The 17,394-nt window shown below is 44.8% G+C and overlaps 1 protein-coding gene across 8 annotated transcripts in view; it reads left to right on the top strand.

The window, feature by feature from the left end:
- Lrch3 (leucine rich repeats and calponin homology domain containing 3) overlaps nucleotides 1–16,163 on the top strand; it is a 112,397-nt gene extending 96,234 nt beyond the window's left edge. For 5 of the 8 annotated variants that reach the window (XR_009056824.1, XR_009056822.1, XR_009056823.1 and 2 more), the window contains 3 exons: nucleotides 5,815–5,892; nucleotides 9,794–12,879; nucleotides 13,008–13,139. Coding sequence is in view for 3 of the 8 variants with exons in the window: in XM_057764294.1 (XP_057620277.1) it covers nucleotides 5,815–5,892; nucleotides 13,008–13,142 (213 nt within the window). In the remaining 5 variants the exon portion in view is untranslated. Of the gene's footprint in view, nucleotides 1–5,814; nucleotides 5,893–9,793; nucleotides 12,880–13,007 lie in introns of all 8 variants that reach the window. The other 3 variants (XM_057764294.1, XM_057764295.1, XM_057764293.1) reach the window with 1 other exon arrangement.
- Nucleotides 16,164–17,394: the final 1,231 nt, after the last annotated feature.

Below are 17,394 nucleotides of genomic sequence, written 5' to 3'. Positions count from 1 at the left end.
CAATCATTTACAGCATGTATTGAGTATCGTAAGAGGTGTGTAAGAAGTATGCTATTAAGATACCAAAAGGGGACTGGTTAACTCTGCCTAGAGAATTAGAAGCCTTCTAGAGAAGTTGAACTAATCCAGTTACGAAATATAGGTAAGAGTTGACCAGCTAGCAACTTAAAAGAACTGTGAAGTTGTTGAGAATAGATCACACACAGGGCAGTGTGTGGGTACAAATGACAGTAGGTGAAGCTGAGAGGTAAGCCTAGGCTGTGTTTTAGAGGCTTTAAAATATGTCAAGGAGCTAGAGGTTTATATTAGTGTCAATAGTGGAGAAAAATTAAAAATGCTTGTTTTTTGTTCAAAGGCGTAGCAGCATGAAGCACACTGTTAGAACTTTATTAGGGAAGGTTAGCAAAATGGCTCAGCAAGTAAAGGTTCTTGCCTCCAAGCCTTACAGCCTGGTGTGGTAGAGATGAATCGTGCAGAAAGGGCCCTTTATCCTTTCCTGTTTGTTTACCTTGCCCCTGGCTCCAGGCTACAGCCAGGCTTACTACCATTGGTGCCTACTGACTGGCTGATGTCTTGGCAGAATACTGCCAGACTTCTTGAGTTCATTTACTGCCTTACCTCTTGTGGAATCCGAAAATACATCACTAAGAAGCATTCTCCTTGAAAGCCCAATCCCGTATGAACTTGATCAGACATTTTAAATATCAAGTTTTATCCCAGTATCATGCTGTTTGAAGACAATTTAGAGTCACCTTTAGAAAGCAGAAAGCAGCCGGGCGGTGGTGGCGCACGCCTTTAATCCCAGCACTCGGGAGGCAGAGGCAGGCGGATCTCTGGGAGTTCGAGGCCAGCCTGGTCTACAAGAGCTAGTTCCGGGACAGGCACCAAAGCTACAGAGAAACCCTGTCTCGAAAAACAACAACAAAAAAAAAAAAACAGAAAGCAGAAAGCAGTGGTATAGGGCCTGGAGAATGGCTCAAGAGGCTATGAGCACTCTGTTCTTGCAAAGGACCTGGGTTGGATTCCCAGCACCCACATGGTGCTTCACAACCATCCATAACTCCAGTTCCAGGGGACCTGATGTCTTCTGACTTCTGTAGGCACAAAGCACACAAGTAGTACACATAATAAGCAAAACACTCAAACACATAAAATAAATCTAAGAAAAGTTTAAAAACAAAAACTGGACAAAACCACAGAGAAACCCTGTCTCGAAAAAAAAAAAAAAACAAAAAAAAAAACCTGGCACAAGGCCATAGGAAAGAAGTCTGCCACTGCATAAAGTGGAAAATCAGGGGGTCTGGCCAGGATTATCCTCTTTTGAACCACCTAATTTTTCTTCTTTGGTTTTAAGTGGAAGAATTAAACTGTATGCTCAGACAGTTACTCAGCCTTTCTAACTCGGGAATATGCTAACCCTTAAAATTTGGATCAGGGCCTATGAACATTATCTTTTTACATTTTTAATCATCTTCCTTTTTCTAGGATTTATTTTATTTTTTAAATTATGTATATGTATATTTCTGAATATGGTTCTGTACGTGTGACTGCTCTTCCAGCAGAGTCTAGAAAGAGGTGTCAGATCACCTGGTGCCTGTGAGCTATCATATGAGTACTGTAAACCAAGCCTATCATTCTGATCTCATACTTTAAATGAAATGTTTAATGAAAACAAACTTTAAAACTAAAATTCTTGAGCCAAGTCTGGTAGTGTACACCTTTAATCCTAGCACTTGGGAGGCAGAGGCAGGTAAATCTTTGTGAATTCAAGGCAAGCTTAGTCAGTTCAGGCCAGCCAGAGCTGCATAGTGAGACCCTGTCTAAAAAGCAAAAACAAATACCAAGTTTTGGGCTGGTGACATGAGCTTACCACACGAGCCTGGCTACTAGACATTAAAGGGGAAGGAATGAACCAACTCTAAAGAGTTGTCCTCTGACCTCCCTGAGGGCTGCAGCACACACGCCCCATACACTGTGTGATTATACACACAATAATAATAAACGTTACATTAAAAGTTTTAAGCTGGGCTTGGTGAGTCATGCCTGTAATCCAAGCACTTAGGAGGTATAGGCAGGAAGATCAGGCGCTCACAGCCATCCTGGTCTACATAGCAGATTTGAAGTCAGCCTATGCTACATCAGAGCCTGCCTTAAAAATAAGGTTTTCAATGCCTGAAAAAGTGTTTGAATCGTTTTAAACATTCAGAACTAAGTATTTATCTCATGTTCTTTCCAGTTCGGATCTCATATTCAGTGTAGACTACATTAAAGAAATAAAAGAGGCTAGACTGCTGCCAAAAATCATATGTCATGCCATTTGAAGTTTGGGGAAAACTTTGGAGGTATCGGGTTCCTGTAAGATTTGCTTCTTAAGAGTAGACTGTGAGTCCTGCAGTCTGGAGTGAGGATGGAGAGGCTGCGGCCTGCATCCCACTGATGGATGAGCCTTTCCATTGACATTTCCAGAGGAGGGTGTGTACTGAGTGCTTGCTCTCTCTCCCTCTCCCCTCCTCGCCCGTCCTCCCATATGTCTCCTTCCCTAGTCCTTCATTTTCACATGAGCTGTAGGAAATTGTGTTTGAACCAGTTTTTAATTAGCAGCATTAACTTTTTATCCTTGCTTTTGCACAGAAGCACGATTTTTTCTTCTTCTATAACAAGATTATGTCAGTCTGTCCTTCTGTAAACAACATTTCAGAAATTTAAGTTTCCTTCTTTTGTAAAACAGTGCTCATGGCTATTCTCCTGCTGATTAGCCTTCTCTCCTGAACTCAGACCCGGGTCCTGACCAGTCCCAACCACTTCACAAGAAAAGATGCTAAGGGCATTGTACTTGCCTTTGCTTCCAGCACCGTGAGGCAAAGAGCCGCTGCCATGTGGAGAGAATTTCTAGCCTAGACGGGTGTGCCAAAGGCAAGCAGTTTGTCCTGTTGGAGTTGGGAGTTTGGTTTTTTGAGACAGGGTCTCACTGTGTAGTTATGTAGACCAATCTGGCTGCAAACTCACAGAAATCTACTGCCTCCCGCTCTTGAGTGCTGAGATAAAAAATGTGTGCCACCATACCCAGCTCGTTTCTGTCTCATTTAGCCAAGGCTGGCTCTGAACTCCCTGCCTGTACCATGCATGTTCTTTATTTGCAGAGTTGCTGTGAAAATGGGTCTTTACCAGGGAACTCCTCCTCCTAGCAAAGTTCCATGGCCTCTCAGTCCAGCTTACCTTTCTCTGGAGCTGCGGCGGCCCCAGCACTGTGCTGTGCACACCTCCTTTATTTTCCTGGCATAAGCAGCAGCAGCGGAGCCCAGTGCCAGTGTGAAGTAGCAGATGAAGCCCAGGCCTTTGTTGTGCTCCCATCCATCAGGAGATCATGACTCCACAGTTTATGTTCATCTCCCCTCTCCCCCTCTACCAACCTTTTTGCTTCATTTAAGAATTTGGCATTGGCAAGAAAGGGACCTGCACTGGTTTGTCTTTCTGTGTGCTGATACAACTCTGTGTCACCTGGGAAGAGGAACCTCAGTTGAGAAAATTCTACCACATTGACCTGTAGGCGAGTCTGTGCTCCGTTTTATTAATGATTGATGTAAGGGCCCAGCCTGCTGGGGACAGTGCTGTTCCTGGGCAGGTGGTCATGGGCTGTGTGAGACAGAGAACAAGCCAGTGTAAACATAATTCTTTCATTGTCTCTGTTTCTGCCCCGATTCCAGGTTCCCATCCTCATCGAATTCCTGTTTGGTTTCCCCTGGTGATGGGCTGTAAATTGTAAAATGAGCAGACCGTTTCCTCCCCAAGATACTTGTGGTTGTGGTGTGTCTGCAGCCATAGAAAGCCAACCAGGCCAGGTCCCTCCTTGTACCCTGGAGTCCTGTCATTCTATCCGAACTGGGAGATTTGTTTCTTTCTGTGCATCTCACTGGTTGTCTTCTTATCATCTTTCATGACAAAGTTAATCCTAGCCCTGAATATCCTTGTCTGGTCAAAATTAAAATACTTTCTTTCACTGCTTTTATTTTGTTTCTTCTTATGCCAAGGAATTGTGTTTCCTGTTTGAGAAAACTCGGGTTTTACAAGTGAAGTCTTTTGTTTTCTAGAGATGGTACAGGTGTCCATGAATTTACTCATTTAAAAATCTGTATGTCGCCGGGCGGTGGTGGCGCACGCCTTTAATCCCAGCACTTGGGAGGCAGAGGTAGGCGGATCTCTGTGAGTTCGAGACCAGCCTGGTCTACAAGAGCTAGTTCCAGGACAGGCTCCAAAGCCACAGAGAAACCCTGTCTCGAAAAACCAAAAAAAAAAAAAAATAAAAAAAAAATAAAATAAAATAAAAATCTGTATGTCATAGTCCCTGCAAGCATCTGGCTTCCATATGTATTACTTGAACTTAACTTTAGAATATGAAATCCTATTTTTCTTACATTGTGTTCCATAATAACTAATTTAAAAACAAAACCTTGAGAGGATATGAAATGCAACTTTATTTTCAGTCTTTAGAGATCTTTACAGAAAATTAAGTTCATTTATTAGTAATTAATGAAATTTCCAGCATTAACCATTTACCTTTTTAATGTAGCTTTATAGCCATTGTTAAGACTTTAATTTCCCAGGTGTCTAATCTGTTAAATGTAAAAGATAGGACTGGGAGCCGGGTGGTGTTGGCGCACGCCTTTAATCCCAGCACTCGGGAGGCAGAGGCAGGCGGATCTCTGGGAGTTTGAGGCCAGCCTGGTCTACAAGAGCTAGTTCCGGGATAGGCACCAAAGCTACAGAGAAACCCTGTCTCAGAAAAAAAAAAAAAAAAAAAGATAGGACTGGGGTTAAGAGTACTGGCTGAAGCTGGGTGGTGGTGGTGGTGCACACCTTTAATCTCCGCACTTGGGAGGCAGAAAGCAGAAACAGGCAGATCTCTGTGAGTTTGAGGTCAGCCTGGTCTATAGAGTGAGTTCCAGGATAGGCTCCAAAGCTACAGAGAAACCCTGTCTCAAAAAACCAAAATAAAATAAAATAAATAAATAAAAAGCACTGGCTGTTCTTGCAGGGGACCAAGTTCAATTCCCAACTCCCACATGGCAGCTTACACCTGTCTATAACTCCGTTCCCAAAGATTCAACACCTTCTGGATTCTGCAGTCATTGCATGCACATAATATATAGATAAACATGCAGACAAAACACTTATATAATTGAAATAATATTTTAAAATAGAACCAGGCATGGTAGCACATGCATTTATTTAGTCCCAGCGCTTGGAAGGCAGAGACAGGTGGATATCTGTAAGTTTGAGGCCAGCCTGATTGATCTAGACAGTAAGTTCTAAGCCAGCCAGAGCTGTGTATTGAGACACTGCCTCAAAAAGTGATAAACGAAAAGAAACGAACTTTTCATTATGGCCGTGCTTGAACACTGAACCACTATGTGATACATTTTCTTGATGTTCTCTCTGATGTTCTTTTGTGTATTTTGTTTGAAAATGAAAAAATATCTTTTTAGCACTCACCTTTCTAAACCAAAGCAAAATGCAGATATTGGACGGTGGCAAACTCCTCTCAGAGGCCAGCACTGGTTTCTGTAAGTAGTGTTTATTGGCTGCAACCACACTCGTCATCTCCTGTGGCTGCTTTCATGCTGGCAGAGCTGAACAGTGACGGCAGCTCTGTGGCTCCTGAGATTAGCATCAGTATCCGATCTTTTAGGGGAAAGTTTGCTGAGCCCCAGTGTGTGCAGCAATAAGTTTATGACAACCAGCAAGAGTGGTTTTAAAGCTGTGTGCTTTTTGACCTTTGTTGATAACACTGTTTCCCCCTTTGTTGTCTCTCTGCAGCCTAAATTAACAATGGCAAAATGCCGGCGAAATGTGGAGAACTTCCTAGAAGCTTGCAGAAAAATCGGTGTACCCCAGGTAATGTGTGTTTGCGTGCGTGCGTGCATGTGTGTATGTGTGTGTGTGTGTGTGTGTGTGTGTGTGTGTGTGTGTGTGTGTGATCTTACCAGGACTAGCTGTGGACTAAGCTCATCACTGCTAATACAGTGTGTCGTTACAGAGCTCTGTCAGTGTTCTCTCCAGCAGTATTCTTGCATGTTTCCTCATTTCCAAGGATCTTTAAAGAGACTGTTAAATATTGATTTAAATAATTGTATTATAACTAATAAATTGAAAATAATTGTTTTATTTTCTTAAGCATCCCCACTAGCTGTTTGACCTATATACAGCTACACATAAGAGTATTTTCACACAAGTACCATTCAGATTGGGAATTCTTTTGTTGGCTTCAGGTTTTTAATACTTGATTTTAATACATCTTAAATATATGTATTCATTAAATAATTTTAAGACTTCACAAAATGTTACAAAAATAGCAGAGTTCTTACGTATTCCCCACCCAAATTTCCCAGATGCTAACATCAAATATGCAAATAGTATAGCTGTATAAACTGAGTGATCCAAACGGTAGTCCTGTTAACTAAGTTAAAGATTCAGCTCAGCTTCCACCCATTCTTCCACGAGGCTGCAATTCTTTGGCCGTTAGCACAGTGACGACCACCTGTGAACTTGCGCCTCTATGGCAGTGGTTCTCAACCTGCGGGTCGAGACCACTTTGGGGGTGAACAGCCCTTTCACAGGGCCACCTACGACCATAGAAAACACAGGTACTACATTATGATTCATAACACTAGCATATTACAGTCATGAAGTAGCAATGAAAATAATTTTATGGTTGGGGTTACAACAGCATGAGAAACTATTAAAGGATCACAGTGCTAGGAAAGTTGAAAACACTGGTCTATTGTAGTTCTTGCCATTGATAATACCATCGTTAAACTTGATAGATTTAATACGAAATGTTTATAGTGTTTAGTGACACCCCCCTTTCGTTTTGGTTTTGGGTTTTTTTTGGTTTTTGGGTTTTTTTTGTGGTTTTCTCTGTGTAACAGTCCTAGCAGTCCTGGAACTAGCTCTGTAGACCAGGCTGGCCTCAGACTCACAGAGATCCGCCTGCCTCTGCCTCCCAAGTGCTGGGATTAAAGGCCTGCACCACCACCGCCCAGCTAGTGACCCTTTTGGTTTTTGGTTTTTTTTTAATTTTTCGAGACAGGGTTTCTCCGTAGCTTTTTGATTCCTGCTGTCCTGGAACTAGCTCTTGTAGACCAGGCTGGCCTCGAACTCACAGAGATCCGCCTGCCTCTGCCTCCCGAGTGCTGAGATTAAAGGCGTGCGCCACCACTGCCCGGCTAGTGACCCTTTTGAAGAGTAGTTAAAAACTGCTTTACTCTTGAGGGCTGCATGGAGTTGGATGATGTGGATATAGGCTTACACTCAGGATGGTCTTAGAGCCCTGGGGCTCAGACCTCCCTCCTACCTCAGCCTCCAGTGCTGGAATTGTGGTATACACTGTGCTTAGCAACAGTGGAAAGAAATTAGCAGCTTGCTGTGGTGTGGTTGGCAGTTTCTCTTTTCTTTCTTGCTCGAGATGGAAGCTGTGGCCTCCTGCATGCTCTGCCACTGAGCCACACCTCCAGTCTCTAGCCTTAGTTTTGTCTAGTCAGCAGAGAAAAAACACCAGCCTTTTCTGTCAACTGCTTGATTAACTGTCGGGAACCAGGATCGGCTCATCAGAAATGCCAGCTTTGCTCTAAGTTAAGCCCCATTTATCCCAGTGATGTTTTTCACCCAGTTCACTGTCCTGCCCTAACTGATCAAGAGCCAGGAGGTCACAGCATCATGTGTGCAGTGAGCATCCTTCACTCCAGCTTCACATATTCCAGAGTAGGGAAAAGGCCAGTTCCCACCTGCATCTATCTCCTTTAGCCAGCATGTGCCACACCTGCTCTTCAGCATTACTGGGTAGATCATTCTCTTATTTTCTGCTGTGTTTTGGGTTCGGGTTTTTTTTTTTTTTCCTTTTCTAAAATCAAGTAAGACGTATTTTATTCTTAGGGACAAATTCAAACTAGAATTTTTCATTTTTATATCATCTTATAAAAGCTTATGAAACCATTTTACCATTTACCACCTATTCTAGGGGACTGGCATGTATTTTCTCCACAGTGACAGTCCTGATGCCCATATGCGCACATTAGCACTCAGGTTTTCTATCTGATGTCAGTGTCCCTGCTGCCTGCTCGAATCCACACCCTGTGCACTGCACTGGAGTGTGCCATGCATTGGCACAGAAAATGGGAAGTGCAGAAAGCAGGAGCGTGCTGACTCTGCCCATGCCCGTGCGTGCCGAGACCCTCCTCGGCACCATTTCTGGACATCAGAGCTGCCTGCCAGGCCCTACAGAGCCGTCTTGTCTTGGGTGTAAATATCGGAACCTGGGACTCTTTGAGAAAGCTACTGCCCTTGGTCAGCAGAATAGAAAAACTATGTGCTTTACAGCATGCGTTTAAGTCAGCATTTTTCAAGCAGGGCTTACGAGTGTTCATTACAGCCCTGCTGCCCCTTCTCCCTGAGCTGAGCTATTCAAAGGCAGATAGAGAGATAGAAAAGTACACTTTAAAACTGACCTTTTCCCAAGGCGGTTAGCCTGGAGTCCACAGCTCACCTGCAGCTCCTTCTCAGAAAGAGGAAGTGGACATCCACACAAACCACTTCTTCCGACCCCGTCTGCCTTCCACCCACTTCCTACCAGTTTTGGATGAGTTCTAGTTTTGCTGCTGTTTCTCTTGAAAATTAGTCATTTTTCTGGACAGAATGAAGGACAACGAACAAATTCACCAATCAGTAGCATCAAGCTGGTGTTCTCAGTCTTGCTTTGTTCTTGCCTCCTTCTGGCCCTTGCTAGACTGGAAAACAGGGAACTTAGTAGTTAAGGGTGTCCGCCTCGGTGCCCAGGTGTCAAGTACGTGTCGCCGTTCCCAGGATGAGCTGTGAGGGCAGCGTGGGAAAGCACCCCCGTTCCCCTTCACTTGGAAAATGGTGGAATAGGGTATAGAGTGCAGGGTCACCCTCAGCTGTGTAGTGGCTGAGACAAGGCTGGGCAGCGTGCGACCCTGTTTCAGACAAAAGAAAGTCAGAGACGAGGGATAGTCAAATTATGACGGAGAATTGCTTGGGAAGATAGCAGTGGTAGAGTCCTTACCCGGGGTTCATCCCCAGCTCACGCTCAGAATATGAAAGAAGCCTCTGGAAAGGGAAGTGTCTGAATAGTCACTTTTACTCTTGTGTTTTTATTAAATGTTTTATTTTTTAAAAAACTTGTGTTTGAATCTACAATCTTATATTCTAGAATTATTGTGTATGTTAAAGACTATTTTCAGTTTGAATCCACTAATACTTTACCAATGGTGACTTTAGAAGCTCTGCATTTCTGTTGTGTGTAGCAGTGAGCCATCTAGGGATGGTGGGCTTCATCTGATGGAGTAAGTCAGTACACAGGACTTCCCTAGTGAACCTCCTCATTACAAGGCTGGCCTCAGGCTTGGAGTCAGCAGTTGCCTGTTCGGTGACCACCCCACTCTGCCCAGCATCCCTCAGTAAGGAAGACTGGGAATGGAGAGGAGGCCCTCCTACTCTCAAGCCTCACACCACCCTGAACCACAAGCCAGCTCTGTCCATTGGTCCCTTAATGCTCATGGCCAGCCACCAACAAGCACACTCTATTTTGCTGCTCCGTAAAAAAGTCTGTGTGCACAGATGAGCCCACAGCTTTGTCCCTCAGCATTTCCTTCACTAAGCTAAGATGCCGCAGGGTGTGTGTCTGATCGTGCCTGACATGAATACTGAATTCTGTACTTGTCTGCATTCTGCCCCACTGACTGTGTTTTTCTGTTTTCCTTTCCTGCTCACACTTGGACAGGACAATCTCTGTTCCCCTTCCGACATCCTTCAGCTAAACCTCAGCGTTAAAAGAACTGTCGAAACCCTGCTTTCTCTCGGGGCACATGCAGAAGACTCCAGCATTGTCTCTCTGTCTGTCCAGCTTCTGGGTTTTGTGGCATTTTATTGTGCTTTAATGTTAACTCTCTGTGTGCTGTATTACCGGGTTTTCCCCTCTAGCTGACAGTGCAGCCTGTGCCTTCCACCTCCTTCCTGTGCTTGGTGCAGGTTTGTTTCTCATACAGAATTACTGACACATGAAAAAAACGTGTTTTTTTCAGAGTGCTAACCTGAGTAGGTGCATCATTTCTTTTATGTCCAGAGGGGCAGCACATTGCACAGTAGGCACTAAGGATGGCTAATAGAAAGATCATCACTTGCTTCCCCTGCCCTGAGGCCTTGTTTCTCATATTGGGTGGTGGGGTTGAGGTGTTTTTATTGATGCAGTCCTGAGCCGCAGAACTCTGCCGTTCTTTTTATACTGTGCTACACTTCAGTCTTGAAGTGACAGATGTCTGAGCCCTTTCACCAGCTGCTCACCATGATGCTACTGGTGTCCTTTCTACTCTGGAGTACCTTGTCACTTAGTTCTCTGTCCGGAAGGCCCAACTTGGCCCCCCCCCCCTTTTTTTTTAACAGTATTTGGACATTTAGAAGGCATGGGACACTTAAACTTTATAATTTTAGTTTGGCCTGAATTTTTAGTTTAAAGATACTAGAGGTTCTCCAGATTGCTGTCTGAACCATTGTATCCATTTAAAACAGTGGACACTGAGCAGAGCCTGCATGTGAGACCTGGCCATGCCTCCCACGTGTGCTGCCTGTGACAGATCTACTGCAGGAGTCCTGTTAGACTGTGACGTTTGCAGTTCCTGTCGCTGCTAGCATGACTGAGTCATTTTTGTGGGTGGACTTGTATTTTGTAGGCTGTTGGGAAGATTGTATCGGAACTGCAGGTCCAGTGAAGCTGCAGTCTGTCTCGGAATGCTTAGTAGATCTGTCTCTGGACCTGGGGCCCAGAACAGCATTGCTGCATTCCGATTGCAGTTTCTCACCAATGGTGTCTCCATGCTCCATTAACAAAACTGACCAGCAGCTCAAGGGAGACGGCCAGGAACAGCCTGGGCCACCGCTCCCCTCGTGTACTTCTGTCTGAAGCGGGTCGTTCCTAACCGTCCTCACTAACGATGCAGTGACAGACTCGGTGCTCTGCAGCAGTGCCTGCCTCCCGGGTGTGTCACGGACTTGTCTTCTTTTTAAGACACCTAGAATTGACGATTATTGTCCGAATTCTGTAGTTTTGTCCTTTTACACACACATACACGGGGTGTGTGCTGATACCCACCTGCAGTCCCAGCCTTTAGGAGCCTAGGCTGGCTACATAGCAAGACCTGTCTTTAAAATAAAAACAGACAAAACCACCACAGAGGCTGCTGAGCGGTCTAGACGGCAGTGGTGAGTTCCTAGGAAACATCCGCAAAGTTGATGTCTGTAAGCTCCGATCTCTGAGTGGTGAGTAGACCGCTGTGCTCGGCCTGTGCACTGCTGAGCAGATGACAGGGATGCCCCACCCACAGCACACAGGCTTCATCTTTTTTGTTGTTATTGTTTGGTTGGTCGTTGTTTTGTTTTGGCTTGTTACGGTTTGATTTTAGTTTTTTAAGACAGGGTTTCTCTGTGTAGCCCTGGCTGTTCTGTGAACTTGATCTGTAGACAGGCTGGCCTCAAACTCAGAGATCTGCCTGCCCTTAAAAGGTGTGTGTCACCACTGACCAGCTCTGCTGTATTTTTATTGCAATCCACTTTGTAACGCTCCGAGTGATGCAGAGTGTAACGGAGCACTCCTAGCCCTCAAACGTGACTTGAAGGCCACCCTGAGCTATATGCAGCAAGACCTTCTCTCAACTATAAGCAAAAAAGTAATTTTTACCCAGGCATGGTGGTACACATGTTTAATTCCATCATTTGGGAGGTAGAGACAAAAGTATCTCTGAGTTCTAGGCTGGCCTGATCAACATAGCATGCTCCAAGACAGCCAGAACTACATAGAGAAACCCTGTCTCAAAAAAATTAAAAAATAATAATTTTGATGAGAAAAAGAAAAGCCAGTAAGTGTTATGCTAAGATTTGCCTTTTTCTTACAAGAGTAACAAAGTAGATGTATCCAGCTTCTTACCCAAAGGAACAGTCTTTTTATGGATCAGTTATCAAGATGTGAGTAAGCTTACATAATAGTTCCTCGGCTTTCTTTAATCTGCTGAATTTTACAATATGAAATACTTTACTTTTTCAAATACAGTTTGTTTTTTTTTTTTGTTTTTTTTTTTGTTTTTTTTTTTGGTGGTTTTGTTTTGTTTTTCAAGACAAGGTTTCTCTGTGTACCTTTGGGAGGCCTAAAATTTGCTCTGTAGACCAGACTGGACTCGAACTCATAAAGATCCACCTGCTTCTGTTTCCCAAGTGCTGGGATTAAATGTGTGCACCACTGCCCAGTTTTCAAATACAGTTTTTAAGACAAGATCTCACAGTGTAGCCTTGACTGACCTTGAACTCACAGAGACCTATCTGGCTCTGCCTCCTAAGTCCTAGGAACAAGCACACCCAGCTAAAACACAATTTTTTTAAATCTGATTTTTTAAAACTAATTGAGGTTTACCCTCCATGAATTACCTGAGGTAGAGCAATGTTTCTTACTTCCATTTAACTCTGAGGGTTGTGGCTTTCAGAATGGAGCTATGGTGCAAGTCCTGGGCCCTCCTCCCTTCCTGCAGTTAGAGTCATCACAAAATCATGATGCGTCCCTCTGTCTGTGATTTCCTCCCCAGAGTGTCCTCTGTAATGCTGTTTTCCACGTGGGCCATTCTGTAACTCGGCCTGTTTTTCTATTTTGATGTGCTCTGTAAGTCGGCCCTGATCTTTTGTCAGATAGTGTGGCTTCCTCCTACCGTGTAAATGTGTGTCACCTGTCAGTCTTCCCTTTTCCAAACGTTCTGTGTGAACCTTTAACTGTGTTAATAAAGTGACCCTGAGTGTGAGACACCATCTACGTCTGCCTCCTTTAGCAGGGTGGGTTTACCAAGAACTTTCCGTATCTTGCTTGATTATTATGGGGCGGGGTAGATGTTCCCTTCAGTTCTGTGATGTTCATCCTGTTTTCTCTTCTGTTTGTTTTTTGTTACGTTGTCCTCTTTTAGGAGCAATTATGTTTGCCTCTGCACATCTTAGAAGAGAAGGGGTTGAGCCAGGTTGCCGTGACTGTCCAGGCCCTCCTGGAACTTGCCCCACCCAAGCAGCAGCAGCAGCTTCCGCCCCAGCTCTCTGCTGTCTGAGGACTCCCAGGGCCCTGGGTGTTGACACAGCCAAAACAAGGAGCAGGAGGATGCGATTGCTGGCCCCGCCTGCTCAGAAGCCCTGTGTGTTCCTAGAAGCCCTGTCTTCATGATTCCTGTCAGGAATGTTTGCTTCATCTCTCCATTTTAGGGGAAATTATTTCCGCTATTTTTTGTTTTTAATGAAGACACAATCCTCTTAAGTGGAACTTTCATTACTGAGGACTCAACATGGAAGCCTAAGCTGGCTCTGCTTTCTTCGTGGGAAGCGGGCTCATTTTTCATGCCAGAGACAGGATCTTGGAAACCGCATATTTCTCTCTCTCAGAAAAAGACATGCTGCTGTCTTTCCAGTTCCCCGGGTTCTACAGCTCGCTGGTTTCCACAGTTGGGCTTCATTCTCCTGGAGCATTTGTGAAATCCAGATTTGCATCAGAGGTTTTGGCTGTGGCCTGGGAACCTGGATTTCCAGCAGACGTTGCAGTTGCTCTCAGGCAGTAGAGACTGTGCCAAGACACATAGTTATGTGGTTTGGGTACCACCCTACTGCACTTTTCAACTGCATTCAAATCAAAGGCTATGTTATGATGACTTGGACAATTCTGTCAAAGAGAACAAAAATAATAGAGAAGCCTTCGATTTTGCACAGTATAACAGTTATTTAAACCAGTGCCCAGGCCTCCACAGCCCTGCCCGCTCCCACCCCATCTTGTGGTTCTGCGCATCACCCTGCCGTTTCCTAAACACAGACCCTCTACACACAGTTCTAAGCCGTACAGTGTAACCTGCACTACTCAACAGTATTTGCATTTGCCTCAGTGAACCCTGCATGCTGATCCCAGGGCACCTGAACCAGGCGTGACAGATGCAGTAACAGCTCCCTGGCTCATGGGACACTGAACACAACACCAAAAGAGCTGAAAGAAGCCACACTTCTTACAGTCTTTGCAGGTGACAGCCAGTTTCCTTGGCTTTAAGAAAGCACTCGAGCAGCTTCCTGTCTCTCACCTAGCCCCCTGTGCCTTACTCCTTCGCTGTGAGCAGACAACAGAAGGACCTAGGGCTCCAGCACAAAGTAGGCGTCTTCATGTAAACCTAAGTACACAGGCGTTTCTTCCCCTAGGTTTTGCATACTTGTTAGTTGTTGTGTCTTTGATGTGGCCAGTAGAGTAATTCCATAAAAGCTGTTTCATAGGGTATCCCCTGCAGTCTTCCCAAGGCTTGCATTTGAGAACAGTATTTACCCTGTGCAGCATCCAAAAGTAATAACTAGGATACTGGACCATGTTCCATCCCCAGCACCACCTGAAGTAAGGTGCAGAGAGGCACAGGAGCCTGTAATTCCAGAAGTGGGAGCTGGGTGGTCAGGATTTGGCCAGATGCTAGGCAGCTACAGGCCACCTGGGCTACCTTAGACTGGCTGAAGAGCTGCCTCAGCAGCTGAGAGCACTCACTCCTCTTGCAGAGAGTCAGGGTTCAGTTCCCAGCACCTTGTGATGACTTCCTCAGGTACCAGGCGTGTACATGGTACACATACATACATGAAGGTAAAATATTCATACATGTAAAAATATTTTTTTTAAATATCCTTTTTCTAAAAAAATCCTTCCTCTAAAAGTGACTTTGAACAAAATCATTTTGAGTAATCAAAATAATTTCTCCTTGTTCATGCAGAGAAGTGTTTATTAGAACATTGCCATGTTATCCAAGTTTAAAAGCATGTACCAGCAGCTGGGTATGGTGGCACATTCCTGCAGCTCAGGAGGCTAGAGCAGGAGCATCATGGATTTAGGGCCAGCCTTGGCTACGCTGCAAGACCTTATCTCAAGAGACAGTAAGTATAACATAGAGCACCTGGGCTCCTGCCAGCCCTTCAGGGGCTTGTCCAGCAGCAGCTGTGCTTCTGGGCTCTAGCTATGCCTCCTTCCAGTCAGCATGAAACCTCAGCATCATTTCTAACTTGTAGCTTCTGATGTTGTATAGAAACGAGTCCAGAAGACATTACATACTACAACACTTGGAGCAGCTCTGAGAATTCCAGAGAGTAGGCTGACATTGCGGAGCGTGGAGGCTCATGCCTTTACCCAGCCTTTGAGGGACAGGGGGCAGAGCTCCTCTACCCAGTGAGCCCCTACCTCAGAAGAGGACATTTTAATATTTCGGGTTTTCATATGAGGCCTTACTGCACTTACCAAGTTAATTCAGATTTAATCATTAGGAAACATTTGCACAGTTTTAGCTGTGGTTGTTAAAGTTCTGAGTCAGCATATAACAAATCAGGTTTTCTGTTGGTCTTTTGTGGCTTCATATATATGTTTCTAAATTGGAGAGAACAATACATTTTTATATTTAACCTTGCTAGAGACCTCAGTGTAAGATAAAGTTAGTCTTATCATAGTTCCCTGACCGGAATTGGCTGTCCTACCAGTGCTGACGGTGAACAAACCAAGTGCCTGCCTGGCCCTGCCCCGCCACCTACGGAGATGTCATGTCAGCGGTCTCCAGACTTGCAGAGGCGTCTCTGCCTAGCCCTCGGACCAGGCTCCTCCTGTAATGAGCAGGTCTGAGGCACTCCCTAGAGGGATGAAGAGACTAGAAAGGGCAGAGCGGTGGGTGTTTCCCAGCTGCTCTGTAAGTACACCTTGCAGCGATCAAGGGGCCTGTAATCTGCCTCCCTCGAGTCAGCAGCGGCCAATGGAGCGCTGTGCCGATGAGTGTGAAACACTGAGGACTCAGATGGTTGTGAAATGAAGGAAAACCTGCTCCTTTCGAAGCCTTGTATACACAGTGCAGCGAGGCGGTTACAGCAGATTTGACTTCTGAAATGTTACACACATGTAATTAGTAAAAGGTTTTGTAAACATTGTCCTATATTTGTATGTCTGTAAATATATTGTGTAAGTTCTAAGTATAAATATGTTGATACTGTGTATGTTATTTTAAGTTGCCTGTATGCCATCTTATATGTGGACATTAAAATAAAAGCCAGTACTGCCATAGCATGTAATAAACACTTGCAGATGTTCAAGCCTAAAACTTGGCTTCCTTAGCAAAGACAAATCTGGCTCACAAAGGGACAAATCTTGTTAAACCAGCCTCCGAGGTTAGCACTCACTTCTCAAGGAGGCACAGGTAATGAGGTGGCCTGCGAAGGCAGCAGGACTAGACAGCTCAATTCAGGCTGGAGCTGTAGTGCAGTTAGTACTATGCCTGCTAGCATGCATCACGTCCTGGGTTCCATTCCCACTGCATAAAGCAGGTATGGGCACTCACTCCTGTAATGTAGGAGGTTCAAAGCCAGCCCAGACTACATAGTGAGTTTGAAACCAATTTGGGCTACATGAACTCTCCAAAAGTTAAAAAGGCTTTAATTCATGAAAAGCATAAGATACATTAAGATAACTTTCCTCTAAGAAATAGCCAGTTAGGGGCCAGTGAAATGGCTTAACAGGTAAAGGGGCTTGCTGCCAAGCCCAGTGACTAGAGTTTAATCTCCAGGACCCAAAAGAGAAATAGGAGACAGTTCTTGAAAGCTGTCCCCCTCTAACCCGCACACCTGAGTTATGGCATGTACATGCATGCATGTTTGCATGCACACACTATTTTTTTAAGATTTTATTTATTTAGTATACAGTGTTTCACTTGCATGTATGCCTCTATGCCAGAAGAGGGCACCAGCTCCCATTATAGATGGTTGTGAGCCACCATGTGGTTGCTGGGAATTGAACTCAGGACCTCTGGAAGAGCAGCCAGTGCTCTTAACCTCTGAGCCATCTCTCCAGCCCCTACACTAATTATTTTTTTAAAAAAACTTATTTTAAAGAAACAAGCTCGGCACAGTGATGCATTTCTTTGATCCCAGCACAGGATGGCAGAGGCAAGCAGATCTTTAAATTCAAGGCCAGCCTGGTTTCACAGCAAGTTCCAAGATGACCCTGGCAACCTGAATTTAAGCCTGAGAACCCACAAAAAGGTGGAGAAGAGTCAACAGAGTTGACCTCTGAACTCTGCATGTGCACCTGCACACATCATGCACACAGACACAGAAGGAAACAGAGGCGCAGTGGAGACAGCTGTGCTGTCCTGGAGACATTCCTTACTGATGGTCAGAGCAAGAATGAGCCAGTGGGCTCGCTGGTTTTAAGGGAGAAGTGAAAACACCACACGGACCGGTTTCCACCAGCTTTGCTGGACCCCACAGAGGCTGTTTTCCACCTATCTTCTTTCTTTAAGTCTCAGTATCCCAGATGGT

Source organism: Chionomys nivalis, chromosome 3, assembly GCF_950005125.1.
Source record: "Chionomys nivalis chromosome 3, mChiNiv1.1, whole genome shotgun sequence".
Lineage (NCBI taxonomy): Eukaryota > Metazoa > Chordata > Mammalia > Rodentia > Cricetidae > Chionomys > Chionomys nivalis.
Note: the sequence above shows the minus strand (reverse complement) of the source record. Positions and strands in the feature narration are given on the sequence as shown.